This window comes from Sitophilus oryzae, unplaced genomic scaffold (assembly GCF_002938485.1).
Source record: "Sitophilus oryzae breed Bouriz unplaced genomic scaffold, Soryzae_2.0 scaffold_576_pilon_pilon, whole genome shotgun sequence".
Classification (NCBI taxonomy): Eukaryota; Metazoa; Arthropoda; class Insecta; order Coleoptera; family Curculionidae; genus Sitophilus; species Sitophilus oryzae.
The window spans coordinates 920,796-939,452 of record NW_022147169.1 but is presented as its reverse complement, the minus strand read 5'-3'; the positions used below and the strand labels follow the sequence as shown (position 1 = coordinate 939,452).

At 31.3% G+C, this 18,657-nt stretch overlaps 1 protein-coding gene across 3 annotated transcripts; it reads left to right on the top strand.

The window, feature by feature from the left end:
* The first annotated feature begins 3,353 nt into the window (after positions 1 to 3,353).
* LOC115887497 (probable arginine--tRNA ligase, mitochondrial) lies at positions 3,354 to 18,051 on the top strand. 3 transcript variants are annotated; one of them, XM_030906954.1, is made up of 7 exons: positions 3,356 to 3,376; positions 3,498 to 3,725; positions 3,908 to 4,735; positions 6,878 to 7,211; positions 14,679 to 14,803; positions 14,857 to 15,080; positions 17,804 to 18,051. In XM_030906954.1, the coding sequence occupies exons 2-7, from the start codon at positions 3,654 to 3,656 to the stop codon at positions 17,952 to 17,954; spliced, it is 1,734 nt and encodes a 577-aa protein (XP_030762814.1). In that variant the 5' UTR covers positions 3,356 to 3,376; positions 3,498 to 3,653; the 3' UTR covers positions 17,955 to 18,051. The 3 variants fall into 3 exon arrangements, with proteins under 3 accessions (XP_030762816.1, XP_030762814.1, XP_030762815.1); XM_030906956.1 differs by lacking the exon at positions 17,804 to 18,051 and having other exon boundaries at positions 3,354 to 3,376; positions 14,845 to 14,956; XM_030906955.1 differs by lacking the exon at positions 3,356 to 3,376 and having other exon boundaries at positions 3,709 to 3,854.
* Positions 18,052 to 18,657: the final 606 nt, after the last annotated feature.

The following is an 18,657-nucleotide window of genomic DNA, read 5'->3' as shown; positions in this document are numbered from 1 at the left end:
AGATTTGCTGATGACATAATCCTAATTGCCAATAGTCCTGAAGAACTACAAGCCCAAATTAACGAACTAAATACAGCCAGCAGTAAAGGTCGCACAACGCGCAGTTAAATGCGCACTAAGCAAAAATTTACGTCATATACGCTGAGCGTCTAATGGTGGGTTCATACAGCCAAATAAAATAAAATAAGAATAAAATAAAATAAGAAATAAGGAATTCTTATTTGTGTGCGTTCATACAGTCAAATAAAATAAAATAAGAAATATATATTTGCTCATGCGCAGTACGATGAGGCTGGATAAAAGTTAACTTTTACGATTGTTTATAGTAATTTTACTATTTATAGTATATTTATTTATTCGTTGCCTACTATATTATACATTTTACTTATGTGAAATTATAAAATAAATTAAATCAAACTGAAAATATTTGTAGGTTAGAATTAAGCGTGCGCAAAGCCGTTTTCACATAAAATAAAACAAGAAATTAAAAGATAAAGACTTCTTATTTTATTTGTTATTTTATTTGGCTGTATGAACGCATGTACGGTATCCCATATAACCAACTTTCTTATTTTATTTTATTTTATTCTTATTTTATTTTATTTGGCTGTATGAACCCACCATAAAAGCGCCGAATGGAACGAAATATGCTGGGAATAACCGAGAGAGACTATAAAAGAATAGAGTAGCCATGACATAAGACCCAGGTAATAAATGTCATCCACAGAGTCAAATTCCTCAAGTGGCAATAGGCAGCATACCTGGCAGAGAGGGCCGGACAACAGATGGGCCAGAAAAATTACAGCATGGTACCCACAATGAATTTAGAGACCTAGAAGACCATGATATTAGGAAATTAGCAGGGATAACTTGAGCTCACATAGCCAACAATAGACAACAATAGGTCCAACTACAAAGAGATTATCTAAATATGTTAGGGAGGCTATACCATAGTGTTTGTTGAATAAGCTGAAAATGATGATGACTACAGGTAAGAAAGTATCTTCTCACAGCGTCATGATTTTCTAGATTTTTAAATATGTTTTTTTTATTTTTTAGATAAAATCTGCATCGAAACTGAAGTGTACAAATAAAATATATTGGATGTCTAAGTAAGAAATTATTTTATGAAAAAAAAACGTATATGTGACAAATTTGTGCGAGTTATTTTGGTAAACCATAATATTTATTATCAGAAGACAAAATTCTAGTTTATAATTATACAGGGTGAGTTTCCTACGATGTTCTCTATGGGCATCTCGGAAACTACTGGAGATAGAGAGTCGGTTAAATGGGGAAATAATTGCAGTTTTGTGGGGTCATAAATATGCGCCTTTTAGATTTTTGAAAAAGTTCATGGCTTACTAGATATTTCGAAAAAAACAAATTTTGGCTATTTTAAAAATTGTCCCTAATTCCATTATAATCTATTTTAGACAAAAAATGTTCAGATAAAAGTTGTAGATAATCACATCCCTAATGAGACTGTGCTCTCCGATTTTTTCTAAAGCCTGTCATTTTTGACATATGACACAAACATATGTTTTTTTAAATGGAAACCATAGTTGGCCATGACTTCATAAATAGCGCCATTTTTTAAGCTTTTCAGCGATATAAGCTATAATATGTTTCTTTCACAAAATTACTGAGTTATAGCCAATTCTTATCTTTCTTGACTAATTTCACTTAGTTAGCCATGGAAACAAGTTCAATCGTCGTTGCTCTCAGAAATGTGGAATAGTTATATCCAATCTTTGTAAATTAAAATAAACAAAAATTGTAAATAATTTTTTTTAAATGAAGAAAAGCGTGTAGGATTATTGGTTCAACTTTTCTTGACCATACAAGATACGTTGACCAGTAAAAGTTACTTTTACTGGTCTTTTTTTATTTCCAATGGTGTTCTAATTTTGTTATGATTTATAACTCATAAAAAGACAAAATATATTATTAAACGGCTCTTTTCAATTTACATTACAGAAACTAAAACTTAAAAAAATAATCAATACATACACTTTAAGTTATTTTAGAAAATATTCAAAAAATCCGCAATTGTTTTGAGTACATAAATGCATGTTTTTAAAACTGAATTTCTAGCTATTGTCACAGAACGACCGATCGACTTAATTAAACTTCTCCTGTTCCGCCTCTTCGAGTGCCTCTCATAAGTTCATAAGTTCTTTTGTAAACCTTGTTGTTAACCATACCGCATAAAAAAAATCTAAAATGGATAGGTCAGGTGACCGAGGAGACCCATGCAATTGGTCCACCTCTTCTATCCCTGAGTTTACATAATTATGATAATGAAATAATTTTTAATTTCTTACATTTTTTGAGCGAAGAGTTGGTGTGTCATAATGAAAGTCATGTTGGAACCACTCTATTAATGCGCGAGTATCTAAATTTAACTTTTCTAACATGTCTTGAAAACCGTTCTCTAAAAAAACATAAGTAACGTTCACGGGTCAACGTATTCTCGAAACTGTATGGCCAAGAAAAGTTGAACCAATAATCCTACACGCTTTTATTCATTTGAAAAACTCATATTTACAATTTTTGTTTATTTTAATTTACAAAGATTGGATGTGACAATTTCACATTTCTGAGAGCAACGACGATTGAACTTGTTTCCATGGCTAACTAAGTGAAATTAGTCAAGAAAGATAAGAATTGGCTATAACTCAGTAATTTTGTGAAAGAAACATATTATAGCTTATATCGCTGAAAAGCTTAAAAAATGGCGCTATTTATGAAGTCATGGCCAACTATGGTTTCCATTTAAAAAAACATATGTTTGTGTCATATGTCAAAAATGACAGGCTTTAGAAAAAATCGGAGAGCACAGTCTCATTAGGGATGTGATTATCTACAACTTTTATCTGAACATTTTTTGTCTAAAATAAATTATAATGGAATTAGGGACAATTTTTAAAATAGCCAAAATTTGTTTTTTTCGAAATATCTAGTAAGCCATGAACTTTTTCGAAAATCTGAAAAGCGCATATTTATGAGCCCACAAAACTGCAATTCTTTCCCCATTTAACTGACTCTTTATCTCCAGTAGTTTCCGAGATACCTATAGAGAACATCCTAGGAAACTCACCCTGTATATGTATTTTTATAGTCATTATATCAATACTAATACCCTTGATTATGGCTAATACTTTTTTCTTTTTTGTATCAAACTTCTAGGAAATATTTATCGGAAATCTGAATACAATTATCTCTTCCTTCACCATAAAGTCAAGAAAATTGTGGAAAATGGAAAAAAATAAAAAATAAATATATGGCCATGGATAGGAGTAGTAGATAAAATGTTAAAATATTAGTAGCAGCTTCCAAATTATTTTGGTTTTTGAAATAGCTACTCGCTACGGTGAGAACAACAATTATTACTTTATATTATTTTTTAACCTACTATTGTTACCTTTTCTTAAGATTTTATATGAGTATATTATTAAACTCTTCAAAACATTAATGTTTATTTAATATTTCAGGTTAAAACTATGCTGGATGTTCCTTCTTGCAAAAATTTGAAGATGGGAGGCAGTTGTGAAACGATGGACTTACAATAAATCATACAATAAATAAGCATTTCGTTAACTTGTTTGGAAAATTCTCTTCTTGCTTCATGTTATTGATGTTATCCTTTGATGTTATCACATGAGTGTATGCAACTAACAATACAGAGCTTAAATTGTCAAACATGTGTCAAACAGAGAAAAGTAAATATAACCTTTTTAAACCAAGCATATGTAATGCATTTTTATAAATAATATTTAAATTCTTGTATTAATGACTTAGTTAATTTATTAAAAATGTCTTCAAAACTTAAATTATATATAGGGCGGAAGGTGCCTGGAAATAATAGTTCTCCATGACTTTAATAAAAATCGAAATTTTTTAGATAGTGGATTCCCTTCATAAGACGACAAAAATAACTCCTGTGCAACTTCAGACATTAATCCATGTCGGGAACCCAAAAGAGAAAGGTAAAATTGAACTCAACTTACCGCTGAACATACTAGAAACCAGCTTGGGCATCACTAATGTAAATGAAATATTGAAAATTCATCCAGACGATATTATTAAAAGCGTTCAGTTGGTTCGTGACCGCGCTAATAGAAAGATATCTTTTGAAATAGATAGAAGCATTTTTATTAAAGATGTTATAGAAAACTGTTACTACCCAGAAGTAAATTTTAAACCAAAGAATATTGTAGTGGAATATAGTTCACCAAATGTAGCTAAACCATTTCATTTTGGTCATTTACGATCAACAATCTTAGGAAATTTCTTAAGTAATTTGAACCTGTTTATTAAAAATAATGTTACCAGAATAAACTATTTGGGCGATTGGGGTACGCAGTTTGGATTTATTAAAGTGGGATTAAAGGACCTAAATTATAATTTAGATAGTCTGAAAACAGATCCTATAAAGATTCTATATCAGTGCTATGTACATGCCAACAAGATGGCAGAAAAAGATCCTGAGATATTAGAAAGAGCTAAAGCTGAATTTGTTAAGCTCGAACAAGGATCTGCGAATGATCTAAAACACTGGCAACAGATACTGAACTTTACCAAAAACGAATTAGTAAAAACCTATGAGAGATTGGGTGTTACTTTCGATGAATATAATTATGAGTCTATGTACAGTCAGAAGGATATTGGAGATGTAATAGATACAATGAGGAAAAAGCACATTTTAAAAAAGCAGCCTGATGGAAAAGAGGTAAGTCTATTATCTTGAGTCATTTTTAAAATTAAAATGATTTAAATATTTAGTCAATTTCCACATAAAGTTTAAATGATTTAAGTCATTGACTTAAGTTATTATATTTCAAGTCAAGTCATTTTTGTAAAGACTTAAATCAATTTAACATTATTTAAATTGTTTTTATGACTTAAGTCTATATTTTTGACTTAAATCTTGATGATCTGCAAGCAGAGCTGCAAGCTCACAGAAAACTTGAGCGACTTGAGTCTTTTTCTTATTTAAATCATTTTCATGATTATTTTAAATCATTTTTAGACTCATGATTTAAGTCATTTTTCGAAAGCTCACTTGAAAATGATTTGTGATTTATTTCTTTATTCCAAAATAGAAAAAGATTTAAGTCTTTTTATAAAAGGCTTAAGTCAGATTTTTATATATTTTTATGAAAAAATTTTAACACCAGTATTTCTTTTTAAACTGTTAGGTGGCAGCTAAGCAACAGAATAAAAAACAAGGCTCAATACCACTAGCAAATAAAATGTTACTTTTTCAGAACCGGTTTTAATTATTTGTCCTGTTCTGTCCTGGCGCGATTCTTACTATAACTAAAGATTAGGTATCCTATAAGTATACAGATAAAAATCTTGTCCCTAATTCGTGGTACGAAAATTGTTTTTTATGACGATGAGCAAACGAGTAAATTTTCTTGTGCGTAAAAATAAACTCCCGTTTAAACAGTGTAATAACTGGGCTGGTCAGGCGCTGTGCACAATTTTAGAGACCATAAGTGGGCGCGCTTGTGCGCAAACTAGTGCGCGACTCCGAAAATTGAAACCACGAAAAACAATGCTTTTGACGATAAGTTTATAATCTGTGCTATAACGTCCGGCCACCGTCACGTCGCACAGTGTGACGAAATTGAGAAATGCTGGACATTAGCGAATAAATCAACAACCGAATTTTGAAATTTTCTTTTACATGAATGCTAAGAGGACACTCCAGGGGTTCAAAAATATTTTTTTTCCTTCTTTTTATAGTAAGAAGTCTATAGTGGTTGAAAGTTAAAGTATCTATGAATCATCAAATCTTGGTAAAATTAACTAGTCATTTTTTAATATCTTTTTTGATGTTCTGCTAACATTTTTGGGTTACGAATATTTTTTATTTGAAGAAATGATTCTTTTTCAACATTTCACATTTAAAAATGTTTAAACAGCATTTTTTCTTAGTGTCTTATTTTTTATATATATAACTTATACCAAGGAACGTTTCGGAAGTTATATAAAAGTTGACTTTTAAAAAAATGGATACATTTGAATAGGGCCTTTCATGTATGACAATATAAAACAAACCTTTTAGTATATTGCTGTATTTAATTTGTATCCACCTGGATCCGAACCTGGAAGAAAATATTTTTTTTTTACGAAATATCCTCTAAATCTTAAGAAAATGTATGACCGCTTTTAAAACTTTGAATATTTTTGAATATCTCCTGATCTAATGATTTCGACCATCCAGTACTTTTAATTTGAGAAAATGGTTCATTTTTAACATTTCACACTTAAACCCCTCTTAATCTTTTTTCACAAATCATCATTAGAACTCTTTTTTTATCGTGTCGCTGGCGACACAGTTTAACATTTTAAACAACCAATGAGAGCTGTACTAAATTTAAAATTGACAGCTGTTTGAATTTTGTACAAATCTGATTCTAAGCGGCTAGGAACAAAGTGCCGACGCCGCCGCTTATAAGCCGCCTCGTGTGTCGCCACCCTAACGGTTCCGAAGAAACTAACTTTTTATTCGCTAGCGGTAGCGAGTGTCGGTGTATTTTATCTGCTGCCGGGCTGCCGTTTGACAGTTCAAAAGGAAATGCCGCTGTTAAAAATTTCATAAATATTATAAAATATGTAAAAACTCTGACAAATATTTTCTAAAAAGACATAAATCTTTTAAAACATTTAATTTTTTTTTAATGATTTAAGGCTTTTTATTTCAGAATAAAGACAAATCACTTTGAAAATTACTTCAATTTTAGGAAGTCAGCTTTCAAAATATGACTTAAAATCAAATGGCATTAAAATGATTTAAATCAAAAAAGACTTAAGGTTTCTGTGAGCTTGCAGCTCTGCATTATAAATTTTATAATATTTTAAGGTAGCAGAAGTTGGTACAGATAAAACAGTAACAGTAATAAAAAGTGATGGGTCAACCCTCTACCTGTCTAGAGACATAGCTGCAGCAATAGATAGGTTTAAAAAGTATAATTTTGATAAAATGTATTACGTGGTTGCTAATGACCAAAATGATCATTTTTACGCCTTAAGAAGTATCCTGCACAAAATGGATTTGCCATGGTCCGATAGACTGGTACATGTGAAATTTGGCAGGATTAAGGGAATGAGTTCGAGAAAAGGAACTTCGGTATTCCTGCAAGATATCTTAGATGAGTGCAAAGAGTTAATTGTTAAAAGGCAAATAGAGTCACCTAGTAAGTTATTATATTGTTTATGCATTAATCCCTACTAAATTTAAAAGTAGAGTAAAAAGTATAGTATGTCCAACGAGGAAATCTTGTGTCTGTCATTTTAATTTTAAAGTAGTTTATTTTGATTTGCAAAGAAATAAGTTGGTACAATTAGAATGCAAAGCGGCAAATTATTTGATTAATAATAACAATTTTTGCCTACCCTCATCTGATTAACACTGCACGCCACTGCTAGAGGTAGGCACGATAACTTTTCGTCGATTAGGCAACACTGCGCGTTGTTGCCGGATTACGTAAATGTAAACCCATAAATGTAATATAATTCACCGCCGCTGCTCCCACCATCGGAGAATATCGTAAAAAACTAGCATGTACAAATACACGGGTTTAAATAGCGAGTATACGAAAAATGTATTATTTAATTATTTTAAAAGTGTTAGGAAGTATAATTTGTGGAAATTCTAAAAATAAAAAAGTAAATATTTTGATATCTTCAGGTCTAATTTGTATTATAATTTATTATTCCAGTTAAAAAAACTTTTTAGATGAGTTCAACAACGATAGCGAGCATAATTTTAATCACTAGTTTGCTACTGGGGCATAATTGGGGCTATTTCGGCTATAACGAAATTTTTTAAAGGTACATAATTATAATTTTAGATGTTCATAAAACATTTAATCACTAGTTGATTAATAAAAGTTGGTATACCATCAATATTGCAAATTATATTTTATCCTCTCATAGTATATGTCTTTTCGTCTATTTAATTTTTTGATTATGTAACGAGCACTTTGTTTACTCACTTGTTTCGTCGAACTGCTGGAATCCAATTTTGCTATTGATCAAATCGGTGTGAGGAACTATGAATCTATAAAATAGTTTCGGGGAGAGTTGAGTATCCGGGAAAGTTGAGTTATTGAATGTTATTGCACCTAACAACGCCTTAATTACGCTCTCCTTTACGCGTTATTATTTTTTTGGCAACTCAAATTACTTTCAAATTAACATTTGAAATTGTCACAACACAACGCGACGCCTAGTTCGAATTCTTAGTGAAAACTTATTTTTTACTACCCGAAACAGCGTTACATCCATAGACTTAAAATAAAATATAGACTGAGCATCTCATTCATAAATAGCTGGAACATGCGGTCAGACACTGTCTTGTTATTGTTGTGTTGTTGTTTTAGGTTATAACGAGTGCGACACGAGCGATAGATAGGTTGTCTCTGTCGTAACGGTCGTTCCCTGACGACTCTGCCGAGAAACACAACACTGTCTTTCGTTTCTCAAGTACACCTGAACTCTCCGTATCATAGCCGGGTAATTTTTTTATTTTAATGAAGCTATAATTAAATTAAAAATATATCGTATTTAAACTTTTTTATATTTTATTAAGATTTAGGACAGGTTTTTAAATAAAACTTTAGAAAAAACAATTTAGAGTCCAAAAGGATAAAAATAATAAAATACACGTTATAGAAGAAATTTTATAATCGAAATTAGGTAATTTTTGAAATTAATAATAAATTATTAATTTTAGTCAAACATTTACAACCCCTAATATTAATCAAAACAGGATCTATTCCACAGATATAATAGAATCGGCGACAGGGAGAGAAAAAAAAATATGATTGTTGTAATTTTTTTTCTAATTAAGTGATGTCTTATGTAAATTAGAGAAAACATAAATCTGTTCCATTAAAGCAAGGAAGGTGATAGGAAGTGGATAAAATAAAAACTACATTTATTTAACTCGGTACTGTCTTTATTATACCGGTGCGTCTCAAAAGTGGCTCATCCCCCATAATTGTTTTATATTTTCAAATAAAAAAACAAGATTTAGTATGTTAGTATATGAAATAAATTAGGATTGATTGACGCATTCAATTGTTTTTGGTCACTTCCTGTTTCACCGTAAATGACTATAACTTTTAATTTTTAAACGGCACCCTCGGTATATTTCTACTTTATTCGATAGAAAATGACACTCTGAATAGAATGACATATCATATGTCAACTTTTGACATTTTCGCATATGGTTTAATTGTAATTGTAACACGCGGTTCATAACGACAATTTGACTCGAAATACCAAGTGTGTGGTATCAATATATTAATAAAAAAATGCTTTTTCCAAATGTGCTAATGAGTCACCCTTGTTCCATTTGAAAAAATTGACATATGTATGATTAAAAATACGATTTGTACATTTTTTAACCGGCCTAGACAAGACACGAAACCCATTAGACGATCAAAACTATTTTTCCAAGGCTCCTTGATTAAAATTTAGTGGATTGAAAAAAACTGGATTGAAATTTAAAATAGGATATGTTTTTAAGCGATAATGTCAAAAGTTGACATATGATATGTCATTCTATTCAGAGTGTCATTTTTTATCGAATAAAGTAGCAATATACCGAGGGTGCCTTTAAAAATCAAAAGATGTAATCATTTCGGTGAAACAGGAAGAGACCAAAAACAATTGAATACGTCAATAAATCCTAATTTATGTCATATACCTACTAACATACAAATCTGTTTTTTATCTGAAAAATAAAAAAAGTTATAGGGTTGAGCCACTTTTGAGACGACCCGGTATATTAAAAATATTGTTTCATAATGTAATATAATTTTAAAATTCTTGTATGTTATTTTAGATTCTGAAGATAATTTTAGAATAAACCGGAATATATTTTAATAAAAACATTATTAATTATTAACAGGGTTATAATTATGATTTTGTTACAATGTAAGTAAATAATGTAATGTAAAAAGAAAAATTCAGATTTTACATTTTACTAAAATATTATCTAAATAAGCGCCTTTCTACAACAACGCCACTGACTGCCAATGGGTAAATTGAGAGTTGCCTACCGGTCAAAAGTCGTTTCAAGACTTAAATGGATTATTTAAGTCAAATTTCTTTAATAAAAGGACTACAAGCTAAGAAAATGCGTTAATACAGCCGGGGAGATAGCGACAACAAAACTTTACCGCACACGTGCGACACGTACTACAAGGTAATAAATGAATGAATAGGCTCCTCGCCTCTAATCGGTGTTGTCATATTGTAAAGAACTTATCCTTATTAAACAGTATCCGACTTATAATTTAGTAGTATAAGGACTATTTAATACATCTATGGAATATTAAAACCTACTTTATTAAACTGTAGTATTAATATCTCAATATATGTGTAACAAGAAAAAAAATATTGATAATATTAAAGACGTGACAACATAGGCTGGATGAGGAAGGCTCGGTCGACTGTACCCAGAAGTAAACATGTGTACAAAAAAGGTTGTTTGTCCGCGTTGAGATGTAAATAGTGTAGTCTATATTTTATTTTAAGTCTATGGTTACATCAAACAAATCTCGTACCTGAGTGTTTTATTGTCTCAATAACTGCACTAGCAAAAAACTAAAATCCTTAAATATTATGACAAAACCACTATTTCAATATTATTTTAATGCGATCAACATGACGGCGGCGGCGTGCACTATATATTGATAATTTCAGATTTTTGCCGTTGAGGCGCTGCGGTCGGAATTTGTTGAAATCAACTGAAATGCAGCAAGCCTATAAAGAAAACTATCAGATATTTTTATGTCTATTACGAAAAAAACTAGAGATTGGCTAAAAAGTAGTGATTTTATTCTCAAATATAATGCGAAAAGAATTAAACGGTATTTGAATGTATGTTTTGTATATTTGATAAATTATGTACCTACACATTTATTTAAATTTTTTTAATAAATTCACTGATTTTAATTCAAATTTTGATTGATATTTGAATTGAGAAAATATGGCCAGATCTTCTTCTTCCTGTGCCTTGTGCTTAGCCGCACGTTGGCGATTGTCTCTACTCTTCATACGATGTGTAGACTGCCGTTTTCGGCTCTTCGAAATATGGTGGCTGCGTCGCTGATGTTACACCAATCCCGTATGTTTCTTAGCCAGGAATGTTGTTTTCTTCCTGGGCCTCGCCGTCCCTCTATTTTTTCTTGTAGAATCAGCTTAGCAGGGACGCGCCAAGTATTTTCGGCGCCGTCGTGCGAAATAAGGGTAGGCGCCTTTCTCCAATATTATAATATTGAGCCAAAATTTCCAATGACCAGCGGCGCGGCGCTCGACATTGGTGGATAATATATTTTCACCACTGGCGTTCATAGATAAAAGTATTACTTAAATTTTATGTTAATTTGTTGATAAGTTCCAAAAAATGGTTTTATTATTTTTTAAAGTTAGTGACCGCAGGCGCCTTTAGGACTTTGGCGTCGTCGCACAGAGGGGATTTTTTCCAAATTCGTGGTCAAAATTTACAATTCTGAAATGAGCAATATTCTCATAATTAATATTTGAAACGACAGGCAACATATCTATCTATTAAGCTAAAAAAAATTATTATAAATTTTTACCGTATTCTCTAGTTACGTTGATCCAAAGTTAGCTTTGGCAAGACAAAATGTTATGCTGGCTGTCATTACTTAAATTTTCGTTACTAATGACCTTTGGTTTTATTGTGTTTCCAATATTTTTTTGCGAAAAGTGAAACATGGATTGTGTACCTTCATGTATGTAGAGTAATATAATATTTTACTTAGTAGTATTTTAAAATGCATATATAAACTTTTATTGGTTTTGTTTTCTATTGTTCAAAATGAAAAAAGAAAAAATTAAGCGTTCATTCGGTTAAGCATTTGGTACCCTATTAATGCGTATTAAGGTCAATGCTTTTCACTATCTTATTTATCAATGCTTAATCTTATTAACTGTGTTAAAAGTGACTGCTAGTTTTTGCTAATCTGTTCAAAATAACAGATTTTTGGCTCTAAACGTAATGTGAAATCTACTTATATGTATAATAGAATAAACTCTCACTAACAGCCACTTGCATCAACATTTTTTTAAGAGACCGTTAGGTTAAGGGTCTTTAAGTGCCATTTTAACACTGATTGATGACCTGTATGTCACGTCAAATAAATGGCACCTTTAAATTTAATTGTCCTTTAGTTAACGGACACTTAAAAAAATGTCTGTGAAAGTGACTGTAAGTGACGGATATAGGCACATATCAATGCACAGCTTAAACCTCTGGGTCTAGAGACTCGAAATTTTGCACAAAGGTTTCTTATACAAAGTAGGCGAGCAATAAGAAAGAATTTTATAAAACTTGAATTTAAAGGGGTTGTAACTACCCTTTCAATATTGAAATGTTTTTATTTAAGAAACCACCGGTTTCAAGCGACAAAATGCTTGAACACGTATTTTTATTTTGTTTTTGACATACGAAGATATTTTTTTTCCACAACGATTGTCCCATAGGGGCGAATACAACCCCTTTTCATCAAGCTGAAACCAATGGGAGTAAAAAGCTGAATTTTGGCTTACGTATAGATTGTTAGGTGTAGAGGTTCAATAAGTAGGGTATTTTCAAAACCCAAATTTTAAGGGATGAACAACCCCTTAAATGTTTTTATTTAAAAAACTATTGATTTTGGTGAAAAGCGATAGAAAATACGTGTTCAACCATTTTTCTGCAAAATTAACCAATTTTTAAAATAAAACATATTTTAGGGGTTGTACACTCCCTTAAAATTTATATGTAATGAAAATGAAAAACATAAGAACAATTTGCAAAAAATACATGTTTAAAGATGAAAACTACTGAATATTTTCTTCTAATAATTAATATTACCTCTGTTTCGAACTTTACAATTTTTTTGTCACCCTGTATAGCATCAAAGTGTATAATAGACATTTTCTTAGTAAATATGACTCACTTTTAATGTAAATACTAGTTTCGAAAAGAAATAGTAAGTTTATGCTACAAAAATCATTTTGGCCACGAATTTGGAAAAAATCCCCTCTGTGCGTCGTGCGCCGCACGACCTTGCCCATATGGACGGCGCGTCCCTGCAGCTTAGGAATGTAATATTTGTCTCCTCTAAGGATATGTCCGAGGTATGAGACTTTCCTTTCTTTAACTACATATGTTAAGCATTTCTCGTTCATAGCCTGCAGTTCTTAAAACTTCTTCCAGATCTTCCAGATCGATGGCCAGATCTACTACCCCTTAAAGTACTTGCTCTTATTACTGGGACACCCTGTATATAGAGCGAATATCTAAGTTGTCATTTAAAAAAATGCCCAACGGCATTTTTTTAATTGAAATATTAACCAATTTTTTTATGTCTATTCTTAAAGACTACATTGATATACAGGGTGTCCCAGAAATAAGTGCAAATATTTTAACTGGTAGTATAGTTCAACCCCAGAAACACACCTATGAGGTATTTTTCGCGAAAAAAAAATTTTGAAAATTCGAAATTTTTTGAAAATTTTTTTTGAAATTTTTTTAGGTTTTAGTTAAAAAACATAATTTCTTGATAATATGGCAACATAGGTATTAGATTAAATTTACAAGAAAGAAAATCCAGAAAAGATACAGTAGTTCTCAAAATTTTAGCAAAAAATATTTTTTTTTTGATAATTTTCAAAGCAAAATAACTCCGTTATTTTGGACTTATTTGAAAAACAATAAAGAGAAAATATGTTTCTTTTATCGAGATCTACCACCCCTTAAAATATTTGCACTTATTTCTGGGACACCCTGTATAGTAAACGCCACGAATGTTTGGGAGTGATTCATCGCTTGATGGAGTTAGAATCGCCACGCGCGCTATCATTTTTACATTAAAAACGTAAATTTTTACCGCAGACGTAGGTTTTTAAAGGCCCGGTCTAATCATCTGCCTGCGCTCCTCCTACTTATTCTAAAATGTTAGTGTGATTGACAAAAACGATACTATATCGCGTTTCTTTGATTGATTCGTTTTTGTGCGTCAGTCCATTGGTGTGCTTGCAGTGCGACCAGTGGGGCATTCCATTTTATATTTATAACCAAATATATGTTTTGACAAGACTTTGACAGTTAAAGCAACAAATTACAACAGATTATATATTGATTATTTATGACTTGAAACACTACGGCACTGGAATCAAGTTTTATGTGACCTTGAACAGATTAGTTCACATGGTAGCGACCGATAAATCACTCCCAAACATTCGTGGCGTTTACTATAATATTCTTTAATAGTAATGATTTTAAGAATTTAATTAAATCATAAGGTCTATTTTATATCCTCTAGTAGAGGTTTCGGAGTAAGATTTCGACAGACGACATCCAAATAATGACAGAAAATACAATTTACGTGTGCATTAAAATGACATACACAACTGTCACTATCATGTATTATCTCGTTGGACAGACTATAGTCTGATGATGATGTAATTAGAAACCGTATAATTGCTGTTGTCAAATATAGTTTTGTTTTATTTAATTTTTAGTATAAAACATTCATTTAGCTGTCTTAAAGATATTTTTAAATTTAGTAGGTGATAATCTTGCTATTTTAAAGCCAAACATTAATATTAATTCGAAAATAAATTTAAGATTTTTTAAGCTACAAAGGTACCGATAAGCAATGATCACATTTCCGACATTCTGGGTATTAGTTGTGTAATAATAAACGATTTAAAGCAAAGAAGACAAAGGGATTATGAATTTGATTGGGACAAAGTTTTACAGGTTGGACAAAACCTTTATAAAGTCAACAAGATTTCTCTCAGTATTAATTTTAGGTAAAAGGAGATACGGGTATAAAATTACAATATACCCACTGCAGACTGCATAGTTTAGAAGAAAACTGCGGCGTGTTACCTGCCAAGTCGTGCAATACTTCCATTTTAATTGAAAACGAAGTGGTAGAGCTGATTAAGGAACTGGCGAAATTCCAAGATGTATTACACAATTCTCTGGAACAATTAGAAGCCTGTATTCTAGTAGCCTATTTGTTTCATTTGTGGTAAGAATATAAGACTCCGTTCACACTGAGCGACTTACATTCGACGCGGCATCGATTCGATGGCCGCCACATACGGCAAAATGCTCTGTTTAGCTTGACAAAAATCGAAATATATTTTTTTCCGTATGTCGATCCTCTTACTGTCGTTCTGATAAAATTGTAGGCCTAATTTTAAGCCCAGCCTTGAAAATAAATTATCATTATGGACAATATAGCCGATATAGCTACAAATATGTGGTACAATTAAATAACATCAATATAGTAAGTTTGAATTGTTTTGAATGTAGAATGTTGGGTTTATTTTTTTTATAATTTTGTTTTCATGAGTTCCACGGAGTTTTTACATTAATAACTGGCGACATACCTAAATCGTTCTCACAGCAATAAATGGAGTGGACAAATGAAAACTACATGGGAAAAACCAGATATGTCACTTTTTTATAGAAATTAAGATAGCGATACAACCTTATTGACGAATGTTAACGTCATTCGAGAAAAAAAAGCAATAATACGCCTAGTCCCAGAATATTACAGCTTGGTTATTTTGCCGTACAAAGGAAAAACCAGAGTAGTCCACGCGTAAATGGCAAAAATCAGAGATGTACTTACGCATGGGCGACAAGCATGCATCTTGCAATTAGTATTATATGTTATAAATTTATGTATTGTAATTAAAACCTACTTAAATATTAATTTTCTTCCTACAACAAAAAAATAATAGTTTAGATTTAGGTTTTATACAACCTTTAATTGGACATCCCTGGTTTTACCCTGTTTTGTTTTGCATTTTGACATTTTTATTTCGGTATTTCAGAATATGGCGATAATTCACAATATTAATAATTCAGAATTGGTAGTGTAGTAATATATATTTTTCTAATTATTCAACCGAAAATATCATATTTCTTTAAAAACACTAAATTGTATTTTCCTCGGCTCCAATTAAAATGGACAAAACTGGGTTTTCTCGTGTAGTCTTCAAATTATGTTGTTTTGGAATTTATGGATTTATACGAAAATGAACCCTTAATTAACGGTCTAAAAAATCGTATTGCAGTGTACAGTAAAAGAACTTAAAAAGAATCACTAGCAACGACAATTTCGGGACGACCGGTATCCATCGATGCGACTATACTGTTTACTTGCCAAGGATTTAAAGAATGTTTGTGCTGGCGTACTTGTTGAAATGGACACGTCGTGTGAGCGCCACACTTGCCGATGTTGTATCGCGATGCCGAGTACGCAAATATTGGCGTACTTGCCAATATACACGTCTTTTATGCATCAAAATGCCTATTTTGATCTAAAAACAATTTTATTTATTTCAACCAGTGGCGTCCATACAGGTTTTGCATTGAATATTTTTGAAGGAAAAATGGTACGCCACTGACTTCTCCTAGAATAAAAATTATTTTCAAAATCTTCATTTCTAAACAATTTCCTACTCTTATTTTTTTATTTCGTCCGACGCATTGTTTTTGCTTAAAAAATAAGCCATTTGACTTCAGGGCCAAAGAGATACAACACAATTTTTTTGTACACCAAAAAATAATTTTTAAGTATACCGGGTGCGTCTCAAAAGTGGCTCACCTATATAACTTTTTTACTTTTTCAGTTAACAAACGAGATTTGGTTATCTTAGTATATGACATAAATTATGATTGATTGACGTATTCAATTGTTTTCGGTTACTTCCTGTGTCACCGGAAATGACTACAACTTTTGATTTTTAAATGGTACCCTCGGTATTTTTTTACTTTATTCGATAGAAAATGCCATTCTGAATAGAATGACATATCATATGTCAACTTTTGACATTTGACAATATATGGTTTATTTGAAATTATAACATGCGGTTCATGACGAAAAATTGACTCAAATACCAAGTGTGTGGTATCAAATTATTCGTAAAAAAATGCTTTTTCTAAATATGCTAATGAGCCAACCTCGTTACATTTCAAAAAAATTGAGATATGATCAAAAATACGATTTGGGCATCTTTTAACCGGTCAGGACAAGACACTAAACACATTAGACTAACTACTAAATATATTTTTCCAAGGCTCCTTGATTAAACATTACTGTTTTTAACATAGTCATGGCACTCTAGATTGAAATTTAAAATACGATTTTTATTAAGTGAAAATGTCAAAAATTGGCATATGATATGTCATTCTATTCAGAATGTCATTTTCTATCGAATAAAGTAAAAAAATACCGAGGATGCCATTTAAAAATCAAAAGCTGTAGTCATTTCCGGTGAAACAGGAAATGACCAAAAACTTTTATGCCACGTATGAACACGTCAATCAATCCTAATTTATGTCATATACCAAATCTTATTTTTTTATCTGAAAAAATAAAAAAGTTATATAACCCGGTATAGAAGACGTGTATGAAATTTCATAGAGATATCTACAATAACATCAGATTTATTATGAAGAAAGCTTTGTTTAGAAAATTTCATCACCCTGTATCTCAAAAGCTAATATGTTTAGGACATACATATGAAGTGTTTTTTACATAAGTCTAAGAATCACCCCCTGAAATATTAGCATATCATTAAGGAACATCCCGTTTAACTCTACTAAAAATGTCGACACTTCTAGTGTAAACAGAATGCTCGACCGTCAAATGAAAGTCGCTCAGTGTGAACAGGGTCTATGAGCCCCCTCAAATTTGAATATTAAGTATTCTAACAATTAACGGTTTAAAATTTTTAGCAACCATGTAAGCAAAGCTTTAAAAACCCTCCAGGTGAAAGGTATGGATCCAGACGTAGCAGCTCAGAGGCTCTTGCTCTTCAACACTGCCAGAGAAGTTTTAAATAATGGTATGCGTATTTTAGGTCTTAAGCCACTGATTAAAATGTGAACTAAACAGGTCACAATAATAATATAGTAGTGAAACTCTGTGATTATGCTGAATTGTACAATTTGTTAATAAAACAGAAAGTAGTATGACAAAGAACAGAATTTTATTTACCATAATAAAATAACAAAGTAAGAAGCGAAATATTTATTAAAATGCAATAAAATAATTTATATATATAACACGGTTTACTCGAATGGTAAACGCGTCTATTTCACAAATATATAACAAACAGTATATCAATTTGTTTATCCTAACATTTCAAATTTCCATTAAAAAGAAAATGGATTACGCTAACCCATAAATAAGTGTTTACATTGAAAAAATATTTAACATAAATAAAATAAAAAATTATACTTTAGGTCCTCGTGGTAGCGATCACTTGGTTCAAAAATTTCGAGAACGTTAAAAATAGGCCAGTAAGCGAGGGTTTTAGGGTCCGAATTCTGAACACCTGTACCGATTGAGCTGAAATTTTAACAGTGAATAGAGATATATGTAAGAAACAAAAGCTACATAGTAGCGATGTGTGCTTTCACCCTGGGGTGACTGCCACCCCTTCTCGGGGGTGAAAAATAAGTCACCCATTTTAATTGCCAAAATCAATAAAAGGATCAATTCTAAGCAAAAGATGTTCTATAACAATTTTTTCAGAAAGTTAATATTTTCGTAGTTATTTAGGAATGAAAACGTTGATTTTTCATCT

What these genes read in the sequence shown, in the direction of transcription:
- LOC115887497 (XM_030906954.1), top strand. Translation starts at nt 3,654, where the DNA reads ATGTTATCACATGAGTGTATGCAACTAACAATACAGAGCTTAAATTGT. An exon ending in AGCAGCCTGATGGAAAAGAG is followed by an intron (nt 4,736 to 6,877) that starts GTAAGTCTATTA and finishes TAATATTTTAAG; the next exon opens with GTAGCAGAAGTTGGTACAGA. An exon ending in ATTGGGACAAAGTTTTACAG is followed by an intron (nt 14,804 to 14,856) that starts GTTGGACAAAAC and finishes TATTAATTTTAG; the next exon opens with GTAAAAGGAGATACGGGTAT.